General features: G+C 40.5%; 1 protein-coding gene across 2 annotated transcripts; it reads left to right on the forward strand.

Moving 5' to 3' along the window:
• Positions 1-6,416: 6,416 nt before the first annotated feature.
• LOC108361583 (uncharacterized) lies at positions 6,417-10,795 on the forward strand. Of its 2 annotated transcripts, none has more exons than XM_017614225.1 (2): positions 6,417-6,833; positions 6,897-10,795. In XM_017614225.1, the coding sequence occupies exon 2, from the start codon at positions 7,060-7,062 to the stop codon at positions 10,135-10,137; it is 3,078 nt and encodes a 1,025-aa protein (XP_017469714.1). In that variant the 5' UTR covers positions 6,417-6,833; positions 6,897-7,059; the 3' UTR covers positions 10,138-10,795. The 2 variants fall into 2 exon arrangements, with proteins under 2 accessions (XP_017469714.1, XP_017469715.1); XM_017614226.1 differs by lacking the exon at positions 6,417-6,833 and having other exon boundaries at positions 7,343-7,423; positions 7,470-10,795.
• Positions 10,796-10,804: the final 9 nt, after the last annotated feature.

A 10,804-nucleotide genomic window follows, 5' to 3' on the forward strand; every position in this document is an offset into this window, starting at 1 on the left:
TATCCAAGATAAAAATAGTGAATGAAAACCCAAACTAGCTAATTTAGAAATGAAAATTGAATGGCTGACTTTATCGAAGGCTTTTGAAAGATCTGTATATACAGTGTCGACTTGAAGGCGGTCATTGAAAGCCGTCATACCAAATTCCGAGAAAATTGCTAGATTTGTCACAGTAGACCTACCGGACATGAAACCTTGCTGATGATCGGAAATTAAGCATTTGACTGTAAAATACAACTTCTGCTTAACAATATATTCAAACAGCTTTGAAACAGTCGACAACTTGGCGATGGGCCTTTAGTTGGAAACATTGCTTTTGTCACCACTTTTAAATATATGGCTAATGAAGGTAACTTTCCAGGCATCAATGAACTCGCCACACCCAGGTGATTTATTGAATAGTAACAGAAGTGGGTTTGTAAAGGCCAAACAATTCTTAAGAAGATACGATGATAAGCCATCAACGTCTGTCTGCAATGAGGATTTGATTTGCAAAATGCCATAAACTACATCATCAAGAGATAATGAGAGCCTGCCAAAGTTAATTGGAGAATCCACAGTTGGAAAAAAAAAACCCCGAGAGGTGTCCGACTGTGTCACAAAATTCGAGCGGAAGAAGTCAGCAAAAAGATTTGCAGCCTCAGAAGAAGAAGAGGCATGGGTCCCATTATAAAAGACTTCCGAGGGAATACTAGAGCACGATTTTTTTGAATTTACATAGTTCCAGAACGACTTTGTATTCACCTTGATATCCGTCTCGAAATTGCGAACATACCTGCTCTGAAGTATTTTACCTAACTTTTTAAACTCTCTCGAATAGTGAAGATATTTATCTTTAAAAGCAGACATTTTAGTTGATTTGAATTTTTTGTAAAACTTATTTCTCAAATTCTTTAGCTTCTTTAGTTTCTTAGTATACCATGGGATTTTGTAGCAGTTTTTTTTTTTTTAGCGGAACATTGTTCACACAGATTTCATTGACTCTATTTTGAAAAATATTATAACATTCCGTAACATCGAATCCAGAAAATAGTGATCCCCAGTCTGTGGAGGTGATTTCAAGGTTGACAATATCAAAATTGCAACGCCTAAAACTAAAACTAGGCGTTAGATTATTCGAACAGATACTTTCAAAGTTATAAAATTCGAGAAAAGAGAAAGCGGCACATGATGCAAACCGGGACATGAAAGTGGATCAAGGCATTCACTTAAATTAAAGTTCATATTTTCATTAATGAAAACTAGATCAAGAGTTCTGGATAACTTATTAGTGAGACTATTTATCTGGGATAGATTAACACTTAAGAAGTTGTCTACAAGATACGATTCAGAAAAACCGTTCACATATTTAGGAAGTAAAGTTGAAGTATTGTCTAAGTATGACCATTCCACGTTCGGTAAATTAAAGTCACAGAGAATGCAAAAATTATCACTATGATGATTACAGACGAGATCGACAACGTTGTCAACGTGCGCGGAGGGATGCATGCCGCGCAGATAAAAGTTCTGGGGTTGTCAAGCACCGAGACACACAATTGATCCAACAAGGAGTCCGTGTTGCTCAAACTCACAAGCGATGAGCGAATCGGACGATGAACAGCGATGAGAACCCCACCTCCTCTCGAGAGGCCTAATTTGGAGTAGTCCCGATCTTTGCGATAAACGCAATACAAATTGGCGTCGAAGAATTCGCTGTCAAAAAACTCCGAATTCAGCCAGGTTTCTATCAAGACAAAAATGTCATATTCAGCATGCGAGCTCATATTGAAAAGCGAGTTAGATTTAGTCCGCAGGCCGGATACATTTGGAAAATATATTGTAAGATGCTTCATATACTTGGGATGATTCATGTGGCAATTAACTGGAATTTTTGGAAAAACCGAAAGGGTCGAATCATAACATTCGTTGGCCAAATATTCGCATTGAGCACTTTGTCATAAAAGCACTCATTAACCCCTAATTTAAAATTTACTTTCATAATTTCATCTATATTAGTGTCCTTTTTTATTAGCGGGAAGCAGTTAAGAAATTTAATATCGATTTTAGCATGTTTAGATGCATAACTGATTATGTTCTCAGCAGTAACATTATTTGAAAACGAAGACAGATGCAACCACTTCTGATTAGAAACCACATTTAATTCATTGTTGTTGTTTGAGCCAATAATTAAAGGTTTCCTGGGCTTCGAACGACTGTTTTTAGCTGTTTTCCAGCCAGAATTTTGGCTAATGGTGGCAGTATTAGTATCAGTCAGAACAGATTGTGAGGGAGCAGTAATAGAACCAAAGGAAGTGGATGTCGGAGTAGTATCAATCCATGTGTTCGCAGTAACATCTATCTGGGTGCATGACGATAGAGACGATGAACAGCTTTGAGTTGGCGCCGTCGCTGACGACATAGCTATCGCAGTAGCACCAGTACATATGTTAGCCGTAGAAGCTGCGTGAATATGAAACGAAAGAGACGAAGAAGAGCGTGGTACTGGTACAGTAGCAGACGAGGTAGCATTCATTGCGCCAATGAGAGCAGCCTTGTAGGTCGGAGTTAATCGCATAACATCATTGGTAGAAGCAGCGGCAGACACATTAACATTAGAAGTGGTAGTGAGGGCATCACTATTAGTAACATTTGCATGCGAAGCGTCAGAGACAGGAACAGGTGGAGAGGAGGCAGGGGGTGGAACATTGTTGACACCATCGCCCCCCTTTAAGGGCAGTACAATATTGTTAGGTACGTTAGCTTCACTAACAACACACTTGGATATGTTCTCGACAGCAGTAATCACACATGAACGTAGGTTAAATAGTCAACTCAGCTTTGAGTGAGGCAATCGCACCGTCTTTTTCTTGCAGAGCACACCGAACGGAAATAAGATCAGAATGCAAATTATCAATTTTCGACACTAGCTTGTTGTTTTCATCGCGCTGCGCAGTGATACAGTTGAACATTCGGTTATTGTCGGCTCGAAGAGAGACAATAATATTGTACAACGATCCCAAAGTTATTTGTTGTTCTTGGGTATTGGCTTCAATCGGAGTATTAACAGACTGTTTGACCGAGGCGGCCGATTTCAAATTAGCACTTTTTAGAGAGTCGGATTTAGCTACAATATTAGGCGAAGCACTTTCACTCTTTTCATCCAAAGCAGGTGGAGGCGGGGGAGACGAACGGAATGACCGTCGACGAATGTCCGCGCAGACTTTGCATAAAAGGCCCTTATCAGAACTGGCGAGAAATTCAGCATCAGATTGCTTTATACCAACACAAGCCAAATGAAAGAGTTCATTGCACTGAACGCACTGAATCGATTGTCGAGACCGACCAACCTTTTGGTTACATATGCAAGGCATTTTAGATTAAAGCATAAAATAATGATTTTTATGTTATCACTTATCTTGTGCTTGTTATCACAAGAGTCACTTATCAGATTTATAAAGGGTTCACATTCGCACAAATGTATCAACATTTAAGATAGAAATAGTCACTCTCACGCTAAGATTTATTTTGTAATTCGATTTGAATTGACGAGCAAAGAAAAATACGTCCGCACAGCACGACGGTTGACTTCTTTCATGGGGCATATTGTACTGAATAACAGTGGTTGGTGCTTTGTGTGCCCAAACGCTTACTATCGCGGTTGTTAAGTGGCAGCCAGGTTGCAGTTTTACAATGCCTTGGTCAACTAAAATATGTGCCGTATAAGAACTGCCGCAACTGACTTCGGCCTTTGTGTCTTCAGGGACGGAGTACAGCCAGCTGTTTGAGGATTTAAGCTGCAACCAAACTTCATGCAGAGGCATTATATTCACCACACATGATAATGGTAATTGCTTCGAATTAAAGAATAGCTCTAGTTCGCACGAATGGTCCTTTCTTACATTGTAGAGTGGTCCAATTTGGGGACACAGCGTGATTCTTCTCATTTTCTGGCAATACGAATATTTAGTTTCTGTCAGGCTACTATACATTGATTTCTCCTTATTTACTACCAGATATTCATATGCGAGTTTAAAGCTCACGAAGTAGCCGTCGTGCAGAATCGTATAACTGGTCAATGCAAATAACTGCAGCTGTTGGCTTTGTATAAGTGGTATTTGAATTCGCACTAAACAGAAGCCTTGGTTTATTGTGGTTGTGATCCGTGATATTTTTGATAGCTCAAACGGGTCGGTATCTGGCAATTGTAAGTCATCATTTCAATTTGCCGTAATTGTTGCTATTTGGGTTTGGAATCTGTCGATAGGTAAAATCCTTTTCATGAAATTTCCCTTTGAATTCCAAATCAAATCCGTAGTATCTCTTTGCAGTTGCTCTATTGACGCTATTGCAATGTTAACGCTTGCTATATAGTTTTGAAAGCCTTATATTGCTAATTAATTTTCAGCCGCTTTCTTTATTATTTGTATGGGGTCAGATATTCGGTTGAAATTATTTCGAATAACTTAATTTTGTTTCTTCAAAACCTCTTGCGTTATGTCTTCAAAGGAGGATTGATTCTGGTATAGCTTAAGCAAGTATTCTTGCTTTTTATGGGTCCTTTTTATTGTCGCCACCAATTCATCTGCGTGTTCTTCATCCATTAGACCAAACACTGAATGATACACGCTTCCAACGAATGGCAGTATAGACCTAGATGCTCTATTTCTTCCATTAAATCTCATCAGTGCATCCTTTTGGTTGACTTCTTTAATGCGATGAATGACCTGATTAACTAAGGTCTCAACTACCTTTTGAGATTCTGAGTCTCCCTTGTCCAGTAGCTTGGCGAGTTTTTGTAGAGCCGAGGGTGTTCCCATTAGAAGCTGTATTTGGTGCTGATAATCCGTCATGTTCACGTGGATGATTATTTCCCATGATGTCTTCGTCAAACCCAAACTGTCTTGCCTCTCTATTAATATCCCTGACTTGTCCCTAAATTTTTCTATAATTACTTGACAATTGTAGAGTGGTAGTACTACATCGTCATTAGAACATTTTTATTTTTATGCCTTAAATTCCTATTCTTATGGGATTCCTCATTTCTACTTATATTTCTTTCTGTTTCCGTAGGAAAAGGACAAACATTGGTTATTAATCTTTTTGTCATTCCAGTGCTGGTCCTTACGTCTACCATCCCGCATTTTCCATCTTTTCCGATGATGAGGTTCTCAACCCTGCCCCTTCTCCAAGTCATTGTTGGAAGATTTTCTTCCTTAAGGAGAACTTAACTCCCTTGGGGTAAGTTATTTTGTGGCCTTTGCCACTTGACTCTTTTCTGAAGTTCGCTTAGGTACTCCAGTGGCCAGCGCTTCCAAAATTCCTTTGAATTTCTTTCCACTTTTTTCCTTTGAATTGCTTCTCATAACCCTCCTACGTGTGGAGATCGAGCTGGTATATTCACCCAATTAATGCTGTGTACAGCACATTACGAGGAGACTTCTTTTCCGAGTTNTACGTCTACCATCCCGCATTTTCCATCTTTTCCGATGATGAGGTTCTCAACCCTGCCCCTTCTCCAAGTCATTGTTGGAAGATTTTCTTCCTTAAGGAGAACTTAACTCCCTTGGGGTAAGTTATCTTGTGGCCTTTGCCACTTGACTCTTTTCTGAAGTTCGCTTAGGTACTCCAGTGGCCAGCGCTTCCAAAATTCCTTTGAATTTCTTTCCACTTTTTTCCTTTGAATTGCTTCTCATAACCCTCCTACGTGTGGAGATCGAGCTGGTATATTCACCCAATTAATGCTGTGTACAGCACAGAACGAGGAGACTTCTTTTCCGAGTTGCTCCTTTTGAAATAATATATAAATTTCATGTAAACTATTTGCTGCCCCAATGAAATTTGTTCCGTTGTCGGAGTATATTTTTGCAGGACAACCACGTCTTCCCACAAATCTTTTTAAGGCTCCTATAAAAGCTGCTGAGCCTGATACCACTACTAAGTGTACTGCCTTTGTGCTGAAACACAAAAATACACACACATAGGCTTTATCTACTCGTTTGCCTCTTATTTTGTGGTGAATTTCTATAGGACCCAAGAAATCAACCCTAGCATTCAAGAAGGGCTTGGTGCATCTTACTCTATCCGCAGGTAAATTACCCATGATTTGAAAAAGGGGACGAGGATTTGCCCTGAAGCATCTATAGCAATTGTTAACAATTCTTTTTGTGAGTTACCTGCCCCTTAAAAGCCAAAACGTCAGCCTAAATATTGCGAGAAGGCCTTCCGTTCCTATATGTAAATGTTTTTGATGGATTCCCTCCACCAAAATTTTAACTAAAGTGTCTGTTTGGTTCCGCCGCCACTGTCGTCAGCACAACAAGCGAAAGCAGCGCAGTCTAGTTAAACTCTATGCAATAATCTCTTCTAAGTTCATGCATATTTACATATTTACATATATACATTGTAAATTGCTTTGCGAAGCAATGATAAAGAAAATTCGGTAGTTAGTTGCAGACATATGTACATATACACACTCATACAAGTTAATGACATTTATTGCAATTGCCTTTTGCTAAAGGCTCTCATTAATTTCATCTATCATTTTTAAGTTAGTTCGTTGTCAATCGCTAATCGTGAAGCACGGGTTATTCGAACCCGCCTGCTTCTGCAAATAAAGTACATAAAATTGTATTTGTTTTTGGACGACGAGCGTTTTTATTTATTTATTGCGTCGAAATTAGCCAACGAAAAAGCTCGAAGGCTACACATTTTTTGGTGACCCCGACGTGATTGCTATTGTCTTATCGAAATAAGAGGAAAAATAGCAATTGCCATATATAGCAGTAAACGTTTTTTCTACCGGCTGACTGCGCAGTATATATGTATGTAGGTACACACTTACATTCGGTGAAGCGGTAAATATATATTGGAATATTACTGGAGTACATACATAAGTTAGCTGAAAAACGAACCTATAGTTGCGTCTGCTGGTATCCAAATTTATTGGCACCCAAATACATACGGGAATAAAGCGGTAAATTCGTGCCGTTGCAAAATCACACAATATTTTGGAAAAAATAAAACTGGATATCATACATTTTTGTTTTCTCGGCAAGTTGGTCAGTTTTTCAACATTGCATCATGACAGAAGATGGGCAGTCTAGTCCACCACTTGCGGATAAGAAAATTTTTTACAAGCGCAAGGCACAATCAATTTATGTGCAGGCGCAAAATATTGAACAGACGATCGAAGGGGAGAAAATCAATTTGCTTAACGAATCGGATTTAAGCGTAAGGCTGGAGTGCCTGGACCATATTGCCGCTACGTTTAATTCAATTTATGACAAACTCGAGGAGCTTGATTTTGATGAAATTGGTGGGGAACTGCGCTCAAACTTCGAGGATTTGCTCATTTCAGTACGGTCTCGTATACGGCATGAGATTCGAAAGCGTTCATCTCAAATGCCACCTTGTTCAACCATGCGATATGAGCATACACCTGAAGGTCAAACGATCATAATGCAAAGTCGACCACGGTTACCTGAATTAAAGTTGCCTACATTTAGTGGTGTATACACGGAATACACCGACTTCATTTCAATGTTTACAACAATCATCGATAAAGATCCTGATCTCACTGATGTCGAGAAAATGCAGCATTTGCGAACGTCGCTGAAAGGTGCTGCATTGGATACCATCCGTTCGTTGGAGATCAGTGATTTAAACTATAATATTGCTTTGGAGTTGCTCCAGAAACGTTTTAATAATAAGCGTCTTATTTTTCAGGCACACATCACTGAGATTCTGGGGTTGAAAAGGGTTGAAGCATCTTCAGCAGTAAAATTACGTGAGCTATCAGATAAAGTTAACGCTAACTTACGAGCATTGCTAACTATTGGAGACTCGGAGCAAGTAGCAGCCGGCATAATCATACATACGCTACTTGAAAAGGTGGATGGTGCAACTCAGACTAAGTGGGAAGAAACCGCGCCCTTAGATGTCATACCATCATGTGAACAATTTACTACTTTTCTGGAAAAACGATGCCAAAAGTTGGAAAACGTCGAGCACTCCGTTGCAGCAAGTACTCGTATATCTCAGGTGGGCAAGAATAGTAGAAACACTAACTCCAGTAGAAAATCTTTTATATCCACTAACACATCAAATGGCTGTGTTCTCTGCGACACCACAGACCATTCCATATATAGCTGCAGTAGATTTAATAATTTATCGCCACAACTACGTCTTAAAGAAGCCAAGCGGCTGTCATTATGCATTAATTGCCTTCGAAGAGGCCACCAGTTGAGAGCGTGCGCTGCCGGTTCATGTCGTTCATGCGGCGGTAAACATCATAGCTCATTGCATTTGGACCATGCCAATAGCCGGGGCATAATAAATGAACAACAAAACCCTCCATTGTCATCGCAATCTACTCCGCAACATCCACATCGCTCTCTCACTGTTGTTTCCCCTTCTGTCATTGATTCTTCGGGTGCCCCGAATCTCAATTGTGATGTTGTGCTCCTCGCTACTGCGGTTGTTGACGTCAAGAATAGTGCTGGTACATGGGTACCCTGTCGTGCGTTGCTCGATTCCGGATCGCAATTGCACATAATCACATCTCGACTTGCTCAGCAATTACAACTGCGCAAAACTAAATCATTTGCAGCTGTATCTGGTCTTGGCGACTCCGAGTTCCAGTCTGATGGTTTTACTGTCAACATAAATCTTCGTTCTCAAACTTCTGAATACACTACTTTCATTTCTGCTTTAGTAGCCCCCAACATAACAGACAATCAACCTAACTTCAGTCTAAACATAGCATCGTGGAACATTCCCTCCAACATTCGTCTAGCAGATAAAGACTTTCACAAATCCCAACGCGTTGATATGCTTATAGGTGCAAGTCTTTTCTATGATCTTTTGTGTGTTGGGCAGATCAAGTTGGCTTCTGGTCTGCCGCTACTTCAAAAAACCAGATTAGGATGGGTGGTCACAGGTGGCGACTCTAAGCCCAGAACAGCAAGGGTTCTAAACGCGGTATCCTCAACGAAACCATCCACTCAGCTTGATCAGTTGGTGCGTCGCTTTTGGGAGCTTGAAAGCTGCGCTTCCTCTGTAGTCAAATATACCAAGGAAGAGATTGATTGTGAATCCCACTTCAAGGCTAACTTTACTCGATTATCAACTGGGGACTATTCGGTTCGATTGCCTATTAAACCCAATATATGTATGCTAGGTGAGTCATATCCGCAAGCATTGCGTCGATTCCTAAATCTAGAGCGTAAATTAGATCGCCAACGTGAACTAAAGCAAAATTACGCTGCGTTTATGCAAGAATACTTAGACTTGGGGCATATGTCTTTAGTTAGTGAAGAAAATCGTCATCTTTGCAAATATTTTTTACCCCATCACTGCGTAATGAAGGAAGACAGCACCACCACAAAATTACGGGTTGTATTTGACGGCTCTGCAGCTTCGTCCACCGGGTACTCCCTCAACGATGTACTTATGACTGGCCCTACCATACAACCCAAACTCTATAACATACTGTTGCGTTTTAGAACATTTTCTGTTGCCTTAACTGGTGATATTTGCAAAATGTACAGATGTGTACGAGTCTCGGAGGATGACTCCTACTTGCAGTGCGTATTGTGGCGCGATACTTCACAACATGAAGTTCAAGTTTTTAAACTTGGTACAGTAACTTATGGTACTCGACCGGCTGCATTTTTATCAGTGCGAGCAATGCATCAATTAGCCTCTGACGAGCAGAAGCTGTTTCCTGTTGGAGCTGAAATTTTGCGGCGAGACTTTTATGTCGACGATCTTATTGCAGGTGGGGATTCTGTCCAAGAAGTCAGAGAGATCATGAATCAAATTACTAATATGTTGGCGAAGGGTTGTTTTAAATTGCGGAAATGGTGCACTAATAATGTGGATCTGCTTCAAGGTATACCAAGCGAAGATACCGAACCTCTCTTGAGCTTCGATGATGGAAGCAATGTCACTAAGACGCTTGGTCTTACTTGGGACCCAGCCTCTGATAGCCTACTTTTCGTATTTACACCCACAGCCACAGCAAAGAGGAATTGCAAAAGATCGATTTTATCAATAATTGCTCGTTTTTACGACCCATTGGGGCTTATTGGTCCAAACTCTTACAATACCGAAGCTAGAGCTTTGTGGAGCAGCACTGTTGGCACAACTCATTCATGAGGTCGCTGAAATGAACATTTTTGAATGCCCGTTTTTTTGTTGGTCGGATTCCGCAGTTGCACTAGCATGGATCCGCGACGAGCCATCTCGGTTTCAAATCTTTGCTTCAAATCGCATAGCAGCAATACAAGAGTTGACGGCAGGCATGGAGTGAAATTATGTGCCAACCAAGTTAAATCCAGCTGACATTCTCTCTAGGGGCGCATCTCCCAGTGAGCTCATCGAATCTTCAATTTGGATTCGCGGTCCTGAATTTTTAGTTGAAGGTCGAAGCAAATGGCCATTGACTTGTAGTGTAGTGAAAGATCTCCCCGAGCTTCGCAAGAAGGTCCTACTGATAGTCCCTCAATGCGCTGACATGACACTTCGTTGCAAATATGTCAACTCGTTCGCAAAACTACAGCACGTTTTCGGCTATATCTACAAATTCATGCATAGGATCCGACATAACGGATTAACAGTTGATCATATTCAACAGGGAACAAAATTGCTTTTACGAACAATTCAAATGGCTAATATTTCGGATGACTACAATGCCTTGAAAAGTTGTGAACGGGTAAAGCCAAACAGCTGCATTTCATCTCTATCTCCATTTATTGACGACGAAGCATTAGTACGTGTAGGTGGACGACTCAAAAACTCAGCTTTGGACTTCGATGGTCAACTT

This window comes from Rhagoletis zephyria, unplaced genomic scaffold (genome assembly GCF_001687245.7).
Source record: "Rhagoletis zephyria isolate East Lansing unplaced genomic scaffold, Rhagoletis_zephyria_1.1 Rzeph_scaffold_00799, whole genome shotgun sequence".
In the NCBI taxonomy this organism is placed as follows: Eukaryota; Metazoa; Arthropoda; class Insecta; order Diptera; family Tephritidae; genus Rhagoletis; species Rhagoletis zephyria.

What these genes read in the sequence shown, in the direction of transcription:
- LOC108361583 (XM_017614225.1), top strand. Translation starts at nt 7,060, where the DNA reads ATGACAGAAGATGGGCAGTCTAGTCCACCACTTGCGGATAAGAAAATT.